This window comes from Cynocephalus volans, chromosome 4 (genome assembly GCF_027409185.1).
Source record: "Cynocephalus volans isolate mCynVol1 chromosome 4, mCynVol1.pri, whole genome shotgun sequence".
Classification (NCBI taxonomy): Eukaryota; Metazoa; Chordata; class Mammalia; order Dermoptera; family Cynocephalidae; genus Cynocephalus; species Cynocephalus volans.
The window spans coordinates 143,802,490-143,824,220 of NC_084463.1; the positions used below are offsets into that span (position 1 = coordinate 143,802,490).

At 45.8% G+C, this 21,731-nt stretch overlaps 1 protein-coding gene across 2 annotated transcripts in view; it reads left to right on the forward strand.

Annotated features, from left to right (window-relative positions):
* The first annotated feature begins 293 nt into the window (after positions 1-293).
* The window catches only part of PRDM11 (PR/SET domain 11), a 43,713-nt gene continuing 22,275 nt past the window's right edge, over positions 294-21,731 (forward strand). For both annotated transcript variants that reach the window (XM_063095880.1, XM_063095881.1), the window contains exons 1-4: positions 294-412; positions 765-868; positions 1,493-1,755; positions 21,539-21,606. In XM_063095880.1, coding sequence (XP_062951950.1) covers positions 294-412; positions 765-868; positions 1,493-1,755; positions 21,539-21,606 — 554 coding nt within the window. The remainder of the gene's footprint in view (positions 413-764; positions 869-1,492; positions 1,756-21,538; positions 21,607-21,731) is intronic.

Consider the following 21,731-nt stretch of genomic DNA (forward strand, 5'->3'; position numbering starts at 1 on the left):
GCTGTGCTTTCCAGCCCTGGCTCCTGGCCTGAGCTGCCCCTAGCCCCTGACCCCATGGGGCTGGTGGCTCCAGTCGTCCCCAGGACCAGCCCAGGATAGAAATGGCATTTCCTCTTGGCAGGGCTACAGCTGTTTTTGTTGTCTGTGTTCTCAAGCACTTCCTCTGGGGATGGCAGGGAGGGTAACCAGACTCCGAGGGACCCCCGCTTGCCCTCTCCACCGCTCACCCCTCTTCCCCTGTCTCTTTGATCCTCTTCCTGTGCTGGTCCTGCTTCCCGCGTCCCCAGGACAGAATGACTGAGAACATGAAGGAGTGCTTGGCCCAGACCAAGGCAGCCGTGGGGGATATGGTGACAGTGGTGAAGACAGAGGTCTGCTCACCACTCCGCGACCAGGAGTATGGCCAGCCGTGGTGAGGCGCCTGTGTGGGGACTGGAGAGGGTTGGGGACGGGTGCTGGGCCTTGTTGGCTGGGGCCCTTAGGGAAAGGTACCACTCCCTGGACACTTTCCTTAACTCTACTCCAGACAGCGCCAGGGACACAGGCTCTAGAAGAGCCCAAGCAGTGGCCCACGGAGGCCTGGGCACAGGTCTCCGGATTCTAGTCTTTCTCCCACCCTCTATACTGAGCTACAAGCTGGCTGAGGCTCCTCTGCCCACCCACATCCCCTCAGCCTCCTGGCCAGGTCCCCAGCTTCCCTTCCCATTGGGCTGTCACTCTCTGATGGCTTCTTTGCTTTCTTTGCTGGCCCCCGTCTTGGCCAGCTCTAGGAGACCAGACTCCTCTGCCATGGAAATGGAGCCCAAGAAACTGAAAGGGAAGCGCGACCTCATCATGCCCAAAAGCTTCCAGCAAGTGGACTTCTGGTGTAAGTGGAGCACGAGTCTCTGGGCTGCTCCTGCCTTCACCCCCATTCCCCATCCCTGCCCAGGGAATTTGCAGCACTAGTACTAATTATTGCTATTTCTCACCTATTACTGCCTATCTCACCTATAACTATTATAGGTGAGATAGGCACTTACCTATGGTGTACCAGGCACAGGTCCAGGCCTCGGTTAGTCCTCATCATTAGCCATTGAGGTGGCTGTTGTGGGCCCCATTTTCCAGGTGAGGACACTGAGGCTTGATGAGGGTTAAGTATCCTGCCTCAGGTCCCTCAGCTCACAGACATACAGTTGCAATTCAAACCATGCCCACTGGACTCCAAAGCCGTGCTTTCTTCTACTTTCTCAAACTTGAGACCAAGGGAACTACTGGCTTCCTTTGGGTTGGCAGGCATGCTCTTTGAGCCCCAGGGAGGATAGTGGGCTACTGATGACCCAGGGGCCTGCAGCTGGCTGGGGTAGAAGGAGGGCTGGGACTCTCGAGTGGCATGCAGTGTGCTTTCTGCTGCCCCACACTATCCTCAGCCCCTCAGCCTCCTCCAAGGGGGCGGGAGGGTCCTGTCTCCCTGCAGCAACTGAGGCCCTCCCTCCTCTTTCCATTCCTCCAGTCTGCGAGTCCTGCCAGGAGTACTTTGTGGATGAGTGCCCGAACCATGGTCCCCCTGTGTTTGTGTCTGACACACCAGTGCCCGTGGGCATCCCAGATCGGGCAGCCCTCACCATCCCACAGGGCATGGAGGTAGTCAAGGAAGCCAGTGGAGAGAACGATGTGCGATGCATAAATGAGGTCATCCCCAAGGGCCACATCTTCGGCCCCTACGAGGGGCAGATCTCCACCCAGGACAAATCAGCTGGCTTCTTCTCATGGCTGGTGAGTGTCCCCTGGGCTGTTCCATGGGAGAGGTTGCCAAGGAGCGGGGAAGGAACCAGCAGGGGGAGCCATATGCTGACCCAGTCTGGCCCAAGAGCTTTTCTGCCATCATTTCAGAACATGTGGATGATGGATCTTGCTGTCTCCTTGCCCTGGCAGAGTGGTTGCAACCCTGTTGTCCAAGGGCCATGCTGAGGGAGCCCACCTGGCAGTAGTCGGCAGATCAGTGAATTACCAGGCAGAACTCAGGGCGATTTTCCCCTGAATCCTCATGTGTGTATCTGGCCGGCCATTCACTGGCTTTTACAAAGATTTACCCAACCCTTCTTCCAGAGTGGGTGACTTGGAGCTGGGGGCTGTAGGGATGCAGAGCATGGTGTTCAGTTTAAAAGGCCAGGCACTGGGCTAGGTGCTGGAGACAAAGCCTTCAAGAAGACACACATGGTCCCTGCCCTCAGGGAGTGGGCAGTCTGGTGGGAAGACAGGCATTGAATAAGTCTGTACTCATGTGATCCCTGCGACCGAAGGGGAACACAGGACTCTCTGGGATCACATCACAGGGGGACATGGCAGTGTTCACAGAGCCAGAGTTGATAATATCAGCCAGCTTTGCTATTTAATATCTAATGTGACCTCATTCAAGTCATTTACTTCTCTGTGCCTGTTTTGTAACATGGGGATAATAATAGTTGTTGTTAATGATAATATGAATCAGTATTGCAAAGTTCTTAGGATTATGCTTGCACTTAGAAAGCACACAGTGAATATCAGCTGTTGTTATTATTGTTGTTGGCCTAGTTGAGGGGTTTCTGGAAGGTTTCCTTTAGCCTAAGACCTGAAGAATGAATGCGGTTAGTCTTAGAAGGGGGACAAGAAAATGCTCCATGCAGACAGAAGAGCTGAGAGAGAGGAACTTGAAGTCCGCTGTGGCGGCAGCAGTGAGCCCGAGCGGCAGAGTGGCAAGAAATCGGTGGGAGAAGAAGGCAGGGGCTGGGTCACCTTGGGTTTCATCAGCCAGGGTAAGTGCATCCTTCGTCCTGGGGGCCAGGGAGGCCACTGGCATGTGACAGCACAGGTGTGAGCCAATCAGGCGGCAGCGTGGAAAATCGGGATTCCAGGTGGGAGGCTGGGGTGGGGGTTCAAGTAAGAAAAGATGGTGGCTTAAACTCAGGTGCTAGAAGTGGACAATTTTAAAAGAGATTTAGGAGGGAGGATCCCTAAGATTTATTGGTGGTGGATGAAAAGGTGAGGAAGAGGGGTTTTCAAAGATTTGGAGAAGAAGGGTTATCAAAGACAACTCTCAGGAGTCTAGCTTGAGCTACCAGAGATGGGAGAGAGACAGGACGTGGGATGGAAGATGGCAGAGCGTGGGATAGAGAAAGCTAGGCTAGAGGGTATGGAGATCATTATTCATTAAATAAGTACTTGTTGATTATCTCCTTCGTGCCAGGCGTGGGGCTGGCCCTGGGCATACAAGAGTGGGCCAGATAAGACGTGAATCCTGCTCTCAGGGAGTTTACTGTCAGGGAAATGAAATTAATCAAAGAATAAGATAAATATATATAAAATTACAACTCTGAAATTTGGTAGTTAATGAGGCCAGGAGAAAACGAACAGCCAATGTTATTGATGTGGCCAGAACAGAGAAGGCTTCCTGGTAGCTGAACTGTGACTAAAGTAAGAGAAGGTTCACCAAGTAAGGATTGGTGAGGGGCATCCAGATGGATGGAATAGCATGAGCAAAGGCCCTGTGGCAGGAGAGAGCACAGCATGTTCGAGCAACTGGAAGAAGATCAGCGTCTTGGAGTACAGCAAATACAGGGGCCTGGAGGAGGAGGTGGAAGCTGGACCTGTAGGGCTCAGTGGGCCAAATGAGGACATCTGTTCTTTATTTTAAGAACAGTGAGAAGATTTCAGGTTGCTTTAATTGAGGGGTAGGGAGAAGTGACCTGATCACATTCATGTTTTGGAAAGGTGACTGGCTGCAGCCTGGAGAACTGATTGGGTGCAGGGGGCCAGGGGTGTTGGTCTAGAATGGATGGCCTCACCCCTCACCTCAGTTAGAGGGTGCTTCTCTGAGTCAGCCATGGTGGAAGCTTGGGCTAGGGTAGGGGCAGAGACGTGGAGACAAGTGAACTGACTTGTGAACTATTTCATAGATGAGAGCTCTGACTAAGAAGTAGATTAATTGGCCTAACCATGGAGTAGGAAGTGTTAAGGACAATTCCCCTTCCAATAGGTTGGTAATGGCGACTTTCTCAGAGAAGTGGAGAATGCTGGAAGGGGACTATATTAGTCCGTTTTTGTTGCTTATACCAAAGTACACTGAATTGGGTGATTTATAAAGAAAATGAAATTTATTGCTTACAGTTTCTGAGGCTGGGAGGTCCAAAGTCCATCTGGTGGTGGCAACAACGACCCAGGGGTCTCACATTGCAAGACGGTGGAAGCAGAAAGAGCAGAAAGAGAGAGAAAGACAGACTCTCCTCTTTTAAAGCCCTCAGAACCACACCCCTGATGACCATTTTTAATCCACTCACTACTGCACGGTCCTACAACCCAATCACCTCTTCAAGGCTCCACCTTTCAATTACCATAATAGAATTTCCTACTTTCTTAACATTACAGTGGGGGCTAAGTTTCTAATACATAAAACTTGGGGGACACAATTCAAGCTTCAGGGAGTTTTGTGGGGACACAATTCAACCCACTACAGGGACTAAGTTGAGGAGAAAAAAATCATGATTTTCGTTTTGGACTTTTGAGTTTGGAGTGACATCAAGGTATCCAAGTGGTGATGTCAAGTAGGCAGTTAGATAAATGAGTTTGGAGCTTGGAGAGGAGGTTTGGAGATGCCACTCTGTGAGTCTGCTGTGCATATAGCGGTCAGTGCACCAAGGGGAATGGACTGAGTGAGAGGTGGTGAGGGCCTAGGACTAAGCTTTGAGGAACTTCAACACTTAAAGGACCAGAAAGGAAGCTTGATCCTGCAAAGGAGACAAAGAAAGACCAGCCTGACAGGTAGGAGGAACACCAGGAGAGAGGGTGTCCTGGAAGTCAGGGGAGAAGAGAAGTTCACAAAGGTCACATTGCCCAACAGTGTCAAATTCTGCTGAGAAGTCAAGCAAGAGAAGGGCTAAAAAGTGTCCATTGGATTTAGTGCCAGGGAGATCACTGGTGACTTTAGCAAGAGCTGTTACCATAAGTTCTCAACCTGGGGTTATTTTGTACCCACTCCCCCGGGATATTTGGCAACGTCTTGAGACATTTTGCCTGTCACAACTCAAGGTGGGGGTATGCTACTGACATCCAGAAGGTAGAGGCTGCAGTTACTGCTAAACATTTTGCAATGCACAGGACAGCCCCTGCAACAAAGAGTTATCTGCAGAATCCCTGCGGGAGAATGATGGGGTGGAAACCTGATTAGCGTGGGGGTGACCAGCATGCTCACTTCTCAGAAGTTTTGTTAGAGATAAGATCAGAAGTGGAGGAGAGGGATAAGAGAGAGGTGGAGTGAGGGGTGGAGGAAGCCCTGGGTCAATGGAGTTGTTAATTAGAGAGATTTTAGCTTCGTTACAACTGCTGAGGAAATGGTTGAATGTAGAGTATGACTAAGGCTTGTTGCATATGCTTTTACATCATCTCAGAAGGTTCAGATGGAGACATTGGACATACAAAAGGGGGTGGGTCAGCATCTTTTCTGTCATTGGTGGGACACCCCAGAGAATTGAAGCAGAAGGAGGCAGGTAGGTAGAGTAGGTAAAATAACAGCCCCCCTAAGATGTCCATGTCCTATTCCCCAGAACCTGTGAATATGTTCTCTTGCATGGTAAAAGGTATTTTGCAGATGTGATTAAGTTAAGGGTCTTGAGATGGGCTGATTATCCTGGATTAGCTGGGTAGGCCCAATGTAATTACAAGCATCTTTATTAGAGAGAAGCAGGAGGGTCAGAGTCAGAGAGAAAGAGATTAGAAGGTGCTACCCTGCTGACCTTGAAGACAGAGGAAGGAGCCGGGGGCCAAAGGAGGCAGGCTGACTCTAGGAGATAGAAAAGGCAGGTCAACAGAATGCAGCCCTGCCCATACCGCTCTCTCTCTCTCCCTCTCTCTCCCTCTCTCTCTCTCTCTCTCTCTCTCTCTCTCGCTCCCTCTCTCCCTCTCTCTCTCTCTCTCTCTCTCTCTGGCAGCTGGCCAGTATGGGGATTGGAAACCTTGACCTTGGTGTTATAACCACACTCTAACCAACTCAGCTAACCAGCCAGCCCTCACACCTTGATTTTAGGGATTCTGACCTCCAGAACTGTAAGATAATACATATGTGTAGTTTTAAGCCACTATGTTTGTGGCAGTTTGTTATGGAGGCTGATGTGTTTAGAGCGACATCTGTTAAAATGTGCAGGCAGATGGAGAGAGGTGGCCTGGGACTGAGGAGAAGGGAGAAGGTGAGTTCAGGTTGGGCTGAGTTGAGCTCAGGGTGCCAGGGAGATGCCCAGGAGGAGCTGTCCAGAGGCGTACTAGTGTGTGTGGGTCAGCAGTTGAGAGGAGATGCCGGGATAGAGGGGAAAAACAAGTGTGTAAGTATATGCAGCTGAAGCACTGGGAAGGATGGGGATGCTATAGAAAATGTGCTTAGGGGAGTAGAAAAGAGGCCTTTCCGTAGGCATGCCAGAGGTTAAGGAATCATCGGAGGAAGAGGAGCTAAGGAGTGGAGCGGTAGGAGGAGAAGCAAGAGCTCGAATCTCCCAGGACTTGTGAGAAGTGAGGAGGAGGAGGCTGGTCAGCAGGGTCAGTGCTCCAGGGTCAGGAAGCTTGAGGCCCGGAAAGCCCCTTGGCTCTGGCAACATGAAGGTCTTGGTACCCTTAGCAGTAGCGGTTTCACAGGCAGAAGCCAGATTTCTGTGGATTGAGGTGTGAGTGGGAGGTGAGGAGGGGGAACTAACAAGGGCGGATGCTTGTTTTAAAAATCCAATGGCCCATTGAGCAATTATTACATGCCAGGTGCACACCAGGAGCCTTCTGTCGTTTCACACTCCTCCTCGAGACAGTCCTGCAAGTGACGTTGCCACCCCTCTTGTTCAAATAAGGAAACACAGGATGGAAGAGGTTAAGTGAGCAGCCCTGACTCCCATAGCTGGTACATGGTAGACCTTGTGTTCCTTCAAAGACGGAGCCTCTCTGCAATGCCAGAAGGCTTGCAGGAGTCCCTTCATGGGGAGACATGACTAAGCAGATAGGGTAGTTAAAAGCCACCCTGGGGCCGGGAATGGTCGTGGGTCCAAAGTCAATCCCACCTCACAGACAAAGCAACTCCCAAGCACTAGGCCCTGAGCAGGGAGCTCCTTGGGTGAAAGAAATGTGTGATGTTTGCTTTGTGTTCTTATGGAGCCTGAGGCTCATTTACAGGGAGCAGAGGCCATGGTGAACTGGGGGGAAGAAGCTTAATCTTAACCAAATAACACAAAGGCAGAGTGTTGCTGATGACCACGGCACTGCAAAGGGCTTTCAGAGCAGGGACATGGGGATTGGTTTCAACAGGGCAGATTAGAGATGGATCTTGAAGGATGGATAGAAGTAAGCCCACAGCTTCTCAGCCTATGGGAAAGTTGCATGGGAGAAAATCTAGGAAGGGCAACTAGGATCCTCTCCTCCCACCCCCAGAATCTGCACCTTGGGAAAGCTGAGCGGGGAAAGTTAGGAGTTTCTAAAGCAGACAGACTCCCTGAGGTTTGCTGCCTGGCATGAGTCTGCAGTGGGAGGAAAGAAAAAATAGGAAGCCCTGGAGTTTGCAACCTGGTTATAAGCCAGCTCCACCAGTCAAGAACGGATGTGGCCTGCAGCAGGGGGACAGGGCTGGGGGCCAGGATCATTACTCCTGGGAGGTTCCTTAGAGCTGCATCAAGTGGATGGGTGTAGGGAAGGAGTGGCTGGAGATTGCAGGACCCTGTGGAAGCTTTGACCTTTGTGATCCCAAGAGGTGAGAGGCATTGAAGGCCTGGAGAGAACAGATGCTCGAAATGGCTTGAGAAAGCAGGACTGCTGTTTGTGTTTGCTGGGGGTGGGTGTTCAAGCCTCAGTTGGGGAAAAGCAGGCATGAGGAGCAGCTCTGGCTGCTCAGGTAATGGGTGGGCTGAATGGTGGGAGAGGAGAAGTAGGTGGGCTGAATCTTGGCACTGACTTTGGACCAGGATCTGGAAACCTCATTTCCTAAATAAACTGCATTCATTTGTTAAGTCCTGTCCCAAAGCTATATTTGGTATTATCTTTTCTTGACCTTCTGCCTGCCTTTAAAAGCTCTGGCCCCCATCCAGCAAAACACGTTTCTTTCTGCAGTGCCTCAATATGTACATTCTACTGCAGTAGAAATGGTGATGGTAGTCATGATAAACGTAGCTGTTAATGTTTATTGAGCACTCACTATGTGCCTGGCACTTTACAGCATCATCTCATTTGATCCTAACAAGCTCCTATGATGTAGGTATTACTGTATCCATTGCACAGCTGAGAAAAGCAAGGCCTGGAGAGAATGAGTCACCTGCACAAAGCTAAACAGCTAGTGAGTAGCGGAGCTGGGGTTCACACCTACACAGACTGACTCCAGCTCCCCCTCCATCCCACCTCTTGCTCCTTCCCACCTCCCTGACTTATTGCTCCTCTTCCTACCTGCTTGCCCTGGTTGGCTCCATTCTGCTCATCCTTCCTGCTTAGTACAAGTTCCCTTGACCCAGAGGAAAGCTGGTCCCACCGTGTGCAGAGCGGTGCAAGGCTGGGGCCTGAACCACATGCCCGTTTTCACTCAGCATCTCTCCTTCATGGCCTGGACTCCTGGGCACAAGTTTTACACTCACTGCTGCTATTTAGAAAAGCCATGCCCCTTCTTCCACTTTTTCATACCCATGGAAATTGTGAACGCCATCCTCGTTGCCCAGGTCACCCAGGTTGCCCAGGCTACCCACAGACACTGCAGGCCAGGGACAGTACTGCAGGCTCAAGGTGCTTGGAGGCACCATCACCCATGTGGCTTGGTAAAGAGGCAACAGACGGAGGATGCCAGCACAGTGTTTCTATTTCAGTTTTTTACTCAGATCCCATTTTGTTCCAGAAAGGATTTAGGGCAGCCTAGCAGGATATATAAAATATACCATGATAGCATATTAAAACTGGGAAAGAGAGAAGAAAGAAAAACAAGGGTGGAAACCTAAAATGGAGCCAGGAGTGAGGCTAAAAATGTATACTGTAATGACCTATTCGTGCGTTTTTAGCTATGTAGTGTCCAAATCTGGCAGCCCCTGAAGAGGGAGAGCCCAGGCTGCTCCTAGTGCCTTCTGTCCATGATGTGAAAAGTACCAGTGAGCTCCTGAGGACATCAGACCTTTGGACACTGATACTGGGCACTCTGATTTCCTGGGGACCTGCATAGAGAGGACACCAATTGATGGAATCACTTGCCCCATTCCAATGAGCCCCACACCTGCCAGGCTCCTGCTGTTCTGGGGAGAAGCAGATGTGAATCGGTGTCACAGTTTTCCCCATTTCAGCTTCCACCGTGAAGTGGGGATTTCTTTTAAAACTTGAAGCCGGATATGCAAAAGCTCGTGGCACACCCTCCAGAGTAGAGTCTGGGGGACCCTGAGTGCCTGGGCCAGACAGAAGCAGAAGCGGACAGCTGCAGAGCCAGGAGGTGGGACGGGAACAGGCAGCCTTTACCAAGTTTGGAGAGCTCAGAGGTGGAATAACGGGCTTGTCCAGGGAGAAAAGAAAGGGCAAATATTTAAGACAGATTGGGTGCGTATGTGCACTTTTCACGCGTGTTTGTTTTTTAATTTCTGTTACTCTTAATTTTGAAAATGTTAAACTCTGTAGAACAGTTGTAAAAATAGTATAATGAACACCCACTCACCCTGCTTCTAGATTCACTTATTGCTAACATTTTATAACAATTGCTTTATCCCTCCCTATGTATACCCACCCACCCCACGCACTCTTTTGTTTGTTTGTTTTTGTCTGAACTATTTGAGCTGTAGTTATAGACATCATGAAACCACCTCTAAATACAGCCTATATTCCCTAAGAATAAGGTGTTCTGTTGGACCAGGGGTGGGCAAACATTTCCTTAAAGGCCACCTGGTAAGTTTTTTAGGCTTTATGGACCATACAGTCTCTGTCACAGCTACTCAATTCTGCTGTTGTAGTGAGAAGCAGCCATAGATGGTACATGAATGAATGAGTGTGGCTGTGTTCCAATAAAACTTTATTTATGAACTTTGAAATTTGAATTTTATATGCATTTGAAAATCATATAAATTAAATCATATAAAAAATTTTAATACCAAAAAAGTGCAAAAATCACTCGTAGCTGACAGGCTGTGTAAACATAGATGGAAGCAGGGGCAAAATTTGATCTACCAGTGGTAGTCAGCTGGTGGCCCCTGTCCCATATAACTGCAATGTAATTATCACACCCAGGGAATTTAAAATGGATGCAATACTGTCTCATCTGTAGTCCATATTCAGATTTCCCCAGATGCCCCAAGTAATGTCCTTTATAATTTTTCTCCTATGCACGACCCACTCAAACGTCACACATTACATTTAGTTGTCATGTCTCATTAGTCTCCTTTATTCTGGAAGCGTCCCACTGCATGTTTTTTTCTTTTTCGTGGTATTGACACTTTGAAGAGTTCAGGCCAGTTGTTTGCAGAATATTGCACAGTTTAGATTTGTCTGATTGTTTCCTCATGGTAGATTCAAATTATACATTTTTGGCACAGGCAATGTTGTGTTTTTCTCATTTTGTGCTATTGGGAGGCACGTGATGTCAGTTTATCTTGTCCTTTACCCAGTGTTTTTAACAACTGATGATTCTAGCCTGTATTAATCCATCATGGTTTAAAATGATTTTTCTGTTCCTTCTATTCCTTCTACATTTATTACTTGATATTTTTCTGTTAAAAAAGTTTTTGACTTCCCCCAGCCCTCCCCCATTTTAAAACTATTTTTAGTGCCAGTAAGGACTCATCAATTCTTTTTCTCATTTCATGTGTTGTAGTCCATTCCTGTAATTATCCACTTTGATGGTTAAATTGCCCTAGATTTGGCCAATAGGAGCCCTTTCAGACTAGCTCCTTGTTCTTTTGACACATCCCCATCATTATTTTAACACTTCCTGTTTTCTGACACAAAAAGATGTTCTAGCCATCTCTCCTTGGAGCTCTGATTCCTTTTACTGGAAAATGGTGTTTAGAAACCAAGATCTCTGGGCACTGGGTACGCAATTACTACTGGGATGTCCTTGCTTCTTGGCCCAAACTAGGTTTTGAGGGATAAGATGAAGTGAGTGGCGTACCAAGTCAGAAACTGAGGGAGCATGGCATCATAAGCGGTGGGTGTAGCATGGACAAAGGCCCAGGGGCACACGTGTAATGTTGAGGTGGGGGGTGGTAATAGGGTATAGCAGAAATGCAGAGTGTGCTTAGAAGGAAAAGTGGAAGATGATGCTCGGAAGAAAGTCACTCTTCTCATGTTCTCAGACGCTGTGGTTCATAAACACTATTGATTCAAGATCTGTTTTTCCAGTAGTAAGAATATGCATCTCAATTCTGAGATGCTTGTTAATATCAAGAGCATCAAATGGGCTCAGCCTGAGTAACTATTTTATAAATGCTGGTAGTTTGGTTATTGAATCACAAATCTAAGCAAAAGTGTCCTCTTGAAAATATAATATGCAAGTGAACCAGTTCTGACTAGAGCCGAGTCTATCAACCTCAAAATCTATTGTATTGGAGCAAAAGTAGAGCATGAAAAATTATTCTGAACTGGTCCAATATTTCCAGTATAGACCAGCTCCTAACCTGAGCTCCTGTGCTGCTTGGCTCCTCAGCACTACCCCAGCTGTGTTTCTCACTTGTGTTTGTTCAGGTGACTTTTAAGGTTTGTGGAGTCCCAATGTTATGTTAATTTTATTTTAATGTTACTTAAAAAGGCATAAACATAAAGCAAGATAAACACAACATTTCTTGTATTTATAATGTTTAAACTATAAAACCAAAACAATTTACAAATATAAAATGAATAGCACTACAACATAATTCAAATGAACAAAATCATTTTAATGTGATGGTTGATGTTGTTTTACTAAAACTAAGTTGCTGTTTATAAGGTAAATGTGGTGGAGATTACTAAGACACAGATTCTTTGGTGTTTAGAATGCCTCTGCTTTTGTGTGCCATGTGATATCTTTATTTTCCCCACTGTTTGTCTCTATTTGAAACACTGAGAAATCTATTGTTAGTGCAATTGCCACAATATCCCTTGACCTTTTCTTTGCTAGAATGTGGCATTTACATATTAAGTGTACATTTTTTTCTTTTTTCAGTGGCTCCTGGCAAGTAGTAATAATTGGTGTGTGGTACAGTCAACTATTACTGTGAAACAAGCCATCTCAAAGTTCAGCAGCATAGAAGAGGGGTCATTGGCAAGCTTTTTCTGTAAAGGGCCAGATAGGAAATATTTTCGATTTTATGGACTGTGCAATGTCTGTCACACGTACAAGCAGCCATAGGTGTGGCATGTTCCTATAAAAATTTATTTATGGATACTGGAATTTGAATTCCATATATTTTCATTTTATGAAATATTCTTCTTTTTGATTTATTTTCAACCATTTAAAAATGTACAAACCATTCTTGGTGGGTGGGCCATACAAAAACAGGGAGTAGGCTAGAAGGAACCTGGGGGCCAATGTTTGCTGACCCCTGGCATGGAACCACAGTCACTTATTCTTGCTCATGTATCTGCTGGTTAACTGCAGTTCCTCCTTTGTACTTGTGCACCTGCTGGCTGACTGCAGTGGGGCTGACTTAGCTGGGTGCCTCACTCTGGAGCTTGGCCTGCTTCAGAGATCTGCAGCTTGTTTGTTCTGGGCCCAGGCTAAAGGAGCAGGGCTTCCTGGGGAAAGTCTTCTACATTTCAAGACTTGGAATTGTGTTTGTCAGCATCCCGTTGGCCTCAAAGTCTCATAGCTGAACCAAGGGTCAAAGAGCAAAGAAGCACAGCCCGCCTGTAAGACAGAGTCTAGCGGAGTCACATGGCGAAGGATGATAGGTGTGGGTGAAGAATACAGGGGTGCCAGCTCAGTCATAAACACAGTACTCTTGTGGATGCAGAAATCTCACGGTGATTCCCATGTATTGTTTTTTTTTTTTTTTTTTTCAAATGAAAACACTGAACTAAAAATTCTTAGAGAGAACATTTGGATCTTGAGAATATGTTCAAAGAGCCTAGTTTGAGGAACAGTAGTTTCCAGTAAACTTCCTGGCTTTGGATTTTGGGTTTCTTGGTGTTTGAAAATTCCCCAAGGAGAGGGGAACTGTCTTCTCTCCCTGAACCTAATTTAGCACCCCAGATCCCAGGGGGTCCTCAGCCGATGCTGATTAGGGTTGATGGGCGGTAACAACAGCAATAATAGCAGCAACAGTAACGGCTGCCGTTTATTGAATACTAAATGATTTGTGTATCTTAACTCTTTGTATTCTCACAAGAGTGCCACAGGATAGCTATTATTATCTCGTTTTTATAGACTGTGAAACTAGTGCCTAAAAGGCCAAGCTACTTATCCAAGCCTGTACAGCTAATTGTGGGACCAGGACTTCAAATCAAAGCTCAAGCTCATAATCCCCAAGTCCCAAATGTGAATATCTGAATGTCCCCCTGACATCCTCTTGGTCGTCTTCCCAGTCACATGGAAACCTCCTGTTTTTTAAGGAATGCTTTTCGAGCGTATGGTATACGGCTGTTTCCCTTCCCTTTTGTGATTGTTGATGATGAATATTTGGCATACTTTATTTTTTAACAGCTTTATTGAGATATAATTTCCATACCATATAATTCACCCATGAGAAGTGTATAATTCGGTGGTTTTTAGTATATTCACAGATAAGAGCAACCATCTCCACAGTCAATTTTAGCTCATTTTCAAATCCTTTATCTCTTTATCCCTTTATCCCCTTCCCCAACCTTCCCTGCCCAGCCCTACCTAGGCAACCACTAATCTACTTTTTGTCTCTATAGATTTTGCAATTCTAGATTTCGTGTGAATGAGATCGTGTAGATGGTCTTCTGTGGTTGGCTTCTTTCACATAGCTTAATGTTTTCAAGGTTCATCCATGTTGTAGCATGTGTCATTCCTTTTTACGGATGAATAATATTTCATTGGATGTATCATATTTTATTTATCCATTTATCCACTGATGGACAGATGGGTGGTTTCTACCTTTAGGCTGTTATGAATAATGCTGTTATAATCATTCATGTACAAGTTTCTGTGTGAACATATGTTTGCATTTCTCTTGGGTATAATACCTAGGAGTGGAATTGCTGGGTCGTATGGTGACTCTGTGTTTCATCATTTGAGGAACTGCCAAACTGTTTTCCAAAGCAGCTGAACCATTTTACATTCCCACCAATATTGTATGAGGGCTCTCATTTCTCCACATTCTTGCCAACACTTGTTTTTTCTGACTTTTTGATTCTAGCCATCCTAGTGAGTATGAAGTAGTATCTCATTATGGAGCTTCAGGTTTTTTCTCTACTTTTTTTTTCTGTCTCTTGTTCATTTCATTGACACTGGGGGAGAGTTGCCCACAATGGATATACAGGTTGTGTACCAAACAATTCCGTGGGGTGCTTTTCACATCAGCCTTGTTAACTGCTCCCCCCTGCCATGATAACTTGGAAGACCCTTCCAATCTGCGACTTGGTATTTAAAGTTTGTTTCTGCCTGATTTTCTCTGGCCACAGGCTCATTTCAGTTTATATTTTTGCTCCCCCGGGTAGGCACATTCTCCTGGATCTTTCTCCCACCCTTGCCCAAGACCCTTCATGTAAGGCATAACTAAGCCAGAATTTAGGCCAGTCTCCTTGACAGCTGCTCTTCAAGTTCCTGCCCAAGGGCTCATTTCGGGCTTTAGAATGCTTTTTACTTTCACTAGGAGCCAGACTCATTATCAAAGAGAGTGAGGCTGTGTGTGGTCAGTGTAGGGAGGGGTTGGTCCTGAGGCTGGTTCCCTAGGCAGAGTGCCTTTCACAGGCAGAGCAGAGGGACTTGTGATGGGAAGAGCTATCTGAGTTGGTTACAGAGCTCTGGAGTCGGATGTGTCTGGGTTCTGATCCTGGCTCTTCCACTTGCCAGAAGTGAGTCTTTGGGTGGCTCACCTGTTCTGTCTGAGCTCCAGTATTCTTACCCATAAAATGGGATGCACAGTCTGATGGAACATACCCCTATGAGTTGTTGTGAAATTAATGCTTGTTGCATGCCTGGTGCCTAGCAGGTGATGAGCAGATCACAGCTAGATTTGTTATGTTTAGTTACTGTCTCATGGGTTTCAGTAAAGGCTGGGGGTGGGGAGTGAAGTCAAAGTATGTAAAACCTGGATGTGGAGTTCGGCATCGTATTTATGTAAACATGCCTCACTTACCAGGTCTCCAGGGTCTTTTTAAGCATTAAAAAGAAGGAAATCTTGCTATTTGTGACAATATGGATGAACGTGGAGGACACTGTGCTAAGTGAAATAAGCCAGACATGGAAGGACAAATATTATATGATACACTTACATAAGATATCTGAAATAGTCAGACTCATAGAAGCAGAGAGTAGATTGGTGGTTGCCAAGGGCTGGTGGGGAGAGGGAAAAGGGGAGATAATAGTCCAAGTAGGCAAAGTTTCAGTTACATGAGATGAATAAGTCCTAGAGATCTACTGTACAGCATAGTGCATACAGAAAGCAATACTGTATTATGTACTTAAAAATTTACTATGTCGAGTGTCATCACAATAACAATAATAACAATAAATAAAAAGAGCAGGAGGAAACTTTTGGAGGTGACAGGTATGTATAAATATAGTTTGTGGTGATGGTTTCATGAGTGTATACTTATCTCCAAAGTCATCAAATTGTGTATATTAAATATGTACAGCTTTTTGTCTGTCAATCATATCTCAATGAAGTGGTTTAAGCACAAAAGAAATTTGATAAGTAGTTTCAGAACAATAAAAGGAAATACTAATTTCCTTATCAGTTAAATCAAGTCGGATGGGTTAGAGCACGATTCCTGAGGTTTTTTGAATCACCTAGGAAGTTATGGTCATGTGCCAATATTCACAAAATGCTGCACACATTTTAAGTGTCCCTCCTGATGCCTGTCCTTGGACATCAGGTTAGGACCTGGGGCCTGGATAGTATTGGAGGCCCCCATCGAGCTTAAGTGTTCTTTACCTCATGTTTCTGGTGTAGCAGAGTCCGGAGTTCAAGTTCAAGTTCACGCCAGCCTCTTTATCTCGCTGGTCTTCAGTCTGCATCTGGGGCATGGCTAGAGAACAGAGGTGATACTGTTGGCTCCTGGGGTCTTTGGGAGGAACCCCTGAGGTGTGCAAGAGCACTTTGTCAATTGTGAATGGCTCCTCAGATCATTTTTGTAACTTCTCCACTCTATGAAGAAGTGCAGAGCTGAAGTCAGAAAGAATGCTTTATGGATTCAATGCATTCCTAGAAAGCTGCAAGCAAATCAGATTTTTGAAAATCCAGTCTGCAGCATCTGGTAATGGCACCATTTAGAGGAGCCCAACAGTGAATCCTCGATTGTGATGGACATTCTGTTGCAAAGTAGAGCATTCCTTCCCATGAAAATGCCGATCCGTGTGTAGCAAATATGCTCAAATCAGAGGCAAAGCTGGGAGTTCAGCGAGGACTCCAGGAGAGTCCAGGTTGGTTCTGATGGAGTCATTAGGAGGGTGTTAGGAGTAACGTCTGTCACTCTAAGACTAGTTAAAGCATGGACTGTACCATCAGAGTCCTGAGTTTAAACTCTATCTTCCCATGTATTTCCTTTGTGGCCTAGGGCAAGTTACCCAATGGCCCTGAACCTCTATTTCCTAATCTGTATAATAAGGATAATAATAGTAACTAATTCATAAGTTGTGAGCATTAATTCAATGGTATATCAGGGTACTTGGCACAGTGGAGTTGCTCCATGAGCTGCAGCTGTTGGTGTTTTATCATTATTACCTTTATTTATCACCATGGTCAGAAATAGTGTTCTGGTCCACATGGACCATGCTTGGCCCAGGGGTCCAAAACTCATGCTTTTATATTATTTTTCAAAGCATCTCGCCACATAGAATCATATGATCTTAATTATACACAGAATTTTGAGGTCAAATAGGACAACTTTTCAGTCAGTGGAGAAATCCCTTTTTTGGCCTCCCTGATAGCAAATCATCCACTGCTTGAATACTTCCAGTAGCAAGAAGCTCATCACCTCGCAGGCCGCTTGTCTTATCTTAGGACTGTTCTGCACATCACACAGTTGTTCCTCGTGCTGATTTCAGGCCTACATCCTCCAAATGCATGCTGGTCCTGGCCCTGCCTCCAACATGGTGGAACTTCCCACATTTGATGATGGCTCTGCCTCCTTCAGCCTCTTCTTCCCCAGGCTGAGGGACCCCTTCCCCATGCTGGTTGCCTTTCTCTGGTCAGGTCCAGCCTCTCAAAGCCCTTCTTGCATCACAGTGCTCAGCACTTCTGGGCTGGTCCAAGAAGCACCAAGTTCAGAGTGACCAAGGAGTTGACTTTGAGGGATGAGCTGAGGGAGGGCGTGGGAGACTAGCTTTTGGGGAGCTGGTTCCGAGCATCTGGCCTTGCTGGCCATTCCTGGACCCATCTCAGTCACCAGGACTGGAGGGCCACAGCCCACTGTCTACTCAGGGTGGCCTGGGCTCATCCATCACGTATGACATGGTCTACAGGCCCTATGTGATCCTGCCTGTCCTGTCCCCTCTCCCTCCAGGATTTCACCAAGGAGGCCCTCAGTTGACTCCCAAGTGTAGGGCTCCAGCTCAGAGTTCCCATAATCCCACATAATTCCACACCACAGTACTGACCATGTGGTATCACTGTGGCCTCCCTTCTGTATCCTGCTGGATTGTGAGCTTTCTGAGAGCAAAGATATCATCTGCTTGGATCCCCATTTTATCTCCAGATCTTGTCACTGTAGCCACCCCCTTGGTGATATTTATTAAATGAGTGAATGAATGAATAAATAAATGAATGCTTGGTTTGGAGAAGTCCTGATTGATGAGAAAGAAAAGCCAAGAAATACCCCTCAGAAAAGCTCCAGACCTGAACCTAGCAGCAGGGGTCTTAGGCAGCTCCTATGTCCTTCATAGCTCCCAAAAGGCTGATTACAACAACTCAATGCTGACCTGCAGACTTCCCGCCACTCAGAATTAGTAGTAGTTAACATTTGATCTCTTCATTAACGATCACGGTCACGATCACAACGGTGATAGTTAACATTTACTGAGGGCTTTCCACATCTGTCATAACAGCAGTGCTGTAAGGTTGGTTTTTAATCTCATTTCATAGATTTAGAAACTGAGGCATGGCCAGTGAAGTCACTTTCACCCAGGGTTACTCAGTTTGTAAGTGGTGAGGCTGAGATTATAGCCATTTCCTCTGTCTTCATGGCTCTTACCACCTACTAGGTGTTCCCACTACTGGCTGCAGGGCCCAGAGATGATGCTTCTCCCCCAGGAAAGAGAAAAACAATCAGAAAATGATAATATAGGGTGACTAGTGTTCTGATAAAGTGCAGGACTCTGTGAGACTCCAGGGGATGGTTCCTGCAGACTGGAATGTCATCCAGGAAGACTGCCAGGGGAGGGGAAGCCTGAGCTGCATGTTTTCTTTTTACCTTAATGAGATTTTTAAAACACAAAAGCAGTATCGTCTCATAAGTGGACAAATAAAGCAAAAGCATCCTCACTTCCCTCTTCCCTCCCTTCTAGAGGTAACCAGAGTTGAGAGTTTGAGATGTATCTCCTAGACTTTCTACGCTCATATGAACATGTGCATAGTGGTGTGCTTGCTGGTGAACGTGCAGCAACCTGCTGGTGAGAGTGGTGAGGTGCGGGTGTGGAGGTACGTGTTGATGTCCGTGGTGTAGATGCTCCCACCATGGCTGATTTCAAGCTGCTAACATGAAATCAGCATGGAGTTGGGAAGAAATATGAGGTAGCACCTATTATATGGTGTTTCTACTGCACAGATACCGTAAATGCTGATACTCTTAAGAGCATAGATAATAGTAACATGGAGTAAAATAATCAAGAAGTGGTAAGTTTTTTGTGTATTTGTTGCCTTTAAAAATGTATGATTTATTGAATTTTAAGTTTACATTATTTAATTTTTGATAATGGCTGTGTTTAATAACCAGTTCACAAAAGTCCTGAAAATTTAAAAGTCGGCCCTCATTAGTCAGTACCAGCTGGCTTCAGCACGTCACTCATTTCGTTTTTACTAAAATATAACATTATATAATTTTTTTCTTTAACTTGCTTTTTACTTAAAAGGAGCTTCATCCAATGGTTTGTTCATTCAACCAGTATTCCACCATGTGCCATGTGCTGTGTTAGGAATCGGGGCCACCATCGTGAATGGAGTAGCCATGTGCTTTGCCATCATTAACTTAGGGAGACTGTTGACTGACAAATCAACAAATAAATAAACACCATCAACAACAAAAGTGCTCCCTGTAATTAGGGCTCTCAAAGGAATTAACAGGATGGTGTACTAGAGATGATGCTATGGGAGGCTGAGGGTGTGGAGGTTGCATATGGCAGGAGAGAACTCACTTTAGGTTCAGGTCCAGAAGAGCTTCTTCTATGGAAGTGACATAATCTGAGACCCAAAAGATAAAAAGGGACCAGGCATCCAGAGCTTAGAAAAAAGTTTTAAAAGCATATGTTCACTGGATGCATTTCTGTAAACTTTACAAGCATGCAAAATAGTTCTGTCCATTGTTCTTAGAAAAATCCTTAGGTGGTAAAACTGGAAAGGCTTCCCCACTCCCAGCTTCAGAGTTGTGGTTACCCTTGGTGGGAGGAAGGGGAGGAGAAAGAGTTGGAGGCAGAGAGAGTCTTCAGCTGCATCTTGCTATTTTCTTGAAGCAAAAGGAAAGAGAGGTCTGGGACAAACATAAGTGGTGTTATTTTTTGTTGCCTCTAGCTGATGGATACAGGGTTATCAGCTGCATTATTCTTTCTAGTTTCTGAGTGCTGGAACTATTTCAAGATTATTATTTTTTAAGAATAGGGAAAAGAGGTTCTAGGCAGTAGAACTGACCAGTGTTAAGGCTCACTCTTAGAGCATTATGACTGCAGAAAAGTGAAGGGGGGACCCCAGGGTAAGTTGGAGAGATGGGCAGGGACCAGGTCATATGGGCCTTGAAGGCTACAACCATAAGTACAAATTTTACTATAAATGCAGTGGATGCCATCTCAAGCTGATGAGAGAAAGAGACATAATCTGATTTACATGGATAAAAGAGTACTCAGATGCTTTGAAAAGAATTGGTGGAGGGTTGAGAATGGCGTCAGGGAGGTTAGTTAGGCGTCTAGGCCTGGGAGGTGGCTAAGTCCTCAGATCCAACCTTGATCTAGCTCATTGGGCAAGACTTATCAAACAATTATGCCTCGATAAAGCTGTTAGAAAAGGAAAAGGAAGGAACATGTCATTATGAAACAAAGAGGCAGAATTTTTTAAAAAGATGGATCTGAAAAAGGACCAATTAAAAATTCTGAGAATGAAAGTATTCATTAAATTAAAGGTACTCATTTAAAAAGGAAGCAAAGAAAGAAAGGAAAAACCTCAGTAGATGGGAGAAACTCTGGACTGGACACAATGAAAGAGAGAATTAGTGAATTGGAAGACAGTTCTAAGGAATTTTCCCAGAGACTGCCCAGAAAAATAAAGGGAGAAAAATATGATTGGGTAGTTAAAAGACCTGAAGGATAGATTGAGCTACTCCCATATATGTTTAATAGAAATTCTACCAGAAGAGACTGAAGAAAATGGCTCAGCATAATGGCTGAGAATTTTTCAGAACTTAAAAAGAGATATGTCTTCAGTTTGAAAGTGCTCATCAGGTAATGAGGAGCATTTTAAAAAGTAAATTTTCTACTTCAAAACCACATAGTCAAACTGCAGAAAATCAAGAGTAAAGGGAAAGTCTTAAAATTTATCTGAAACAGATTGCCCTCAAAAGAACAACATTACACTAACAGTAGGTTGCTTTTGAGTCTATGGTAGTCTTTTTGGCAATCTTCAACATATTGATAGAAAATAAAATTTAATCAGCCTAGAATTCCATACCCAACTGAATGCTGATTCCAGACTGATGGTGAAATGAAGACATTTTTAGTGAAGAGAAAGTGGCCCAGCCCCAAATCCTGAGCTCTTGAACATGTAAAGGTTGGAGAGAAGAGGAGTCCTCTCAAGTCACATATGCCCAGTCACCCAGGGATAGCCTCTGTCTCCCACAGAAACTATAGAGACAGAAGAAGGACCAGATTTAGCTTTTGTTGCTGTAGCACAAGGCTATTGGGAATGCTGCTCTTGGACCATGTTGCTGTTATTCCATCAAGACAGAGGAGGAAGATGGTCCTTTCCATCTGCCTCCCATCTCCCAGGAATTCAAATCACATGTGAAGGGTTTCATGTGTCCTCCAGTGTCTCTAGGAGAATGGGAATGGGTGGAGGGTAGGTAGCAAGGATTCCTGACCCCAGCTTGGGTTTTAGTCATGTAGCAGTGGAGACCACTGTAGGGCAGAGAAAGGGCGGTATGGTAGCAGATGGGGGCCAGGCCCAGGGCCCTTGGTTTGGGAAGGAGCCCAGGGACATGAGAACCCCCTCTAGGCTGGCCCATTCTAGACTGTCTCTCTGTCTTCCAGATTGTGGACAAGAACAACCGCTACAAGTCTATAGATGGGTCAGACGAGACTAAAGCCAATTGGATGAGGTGAGTCCTGTTCTCTGCTGGTTTCCCAGGAGCCTGCCCTGGCCTCTAGAATGGAGGCCAAGGGAGTGTGTTGGGCCTAGGTGGTCTCTGGTGGCGGAGGCCCCTGAAGGCTCCAGGACTGCCGA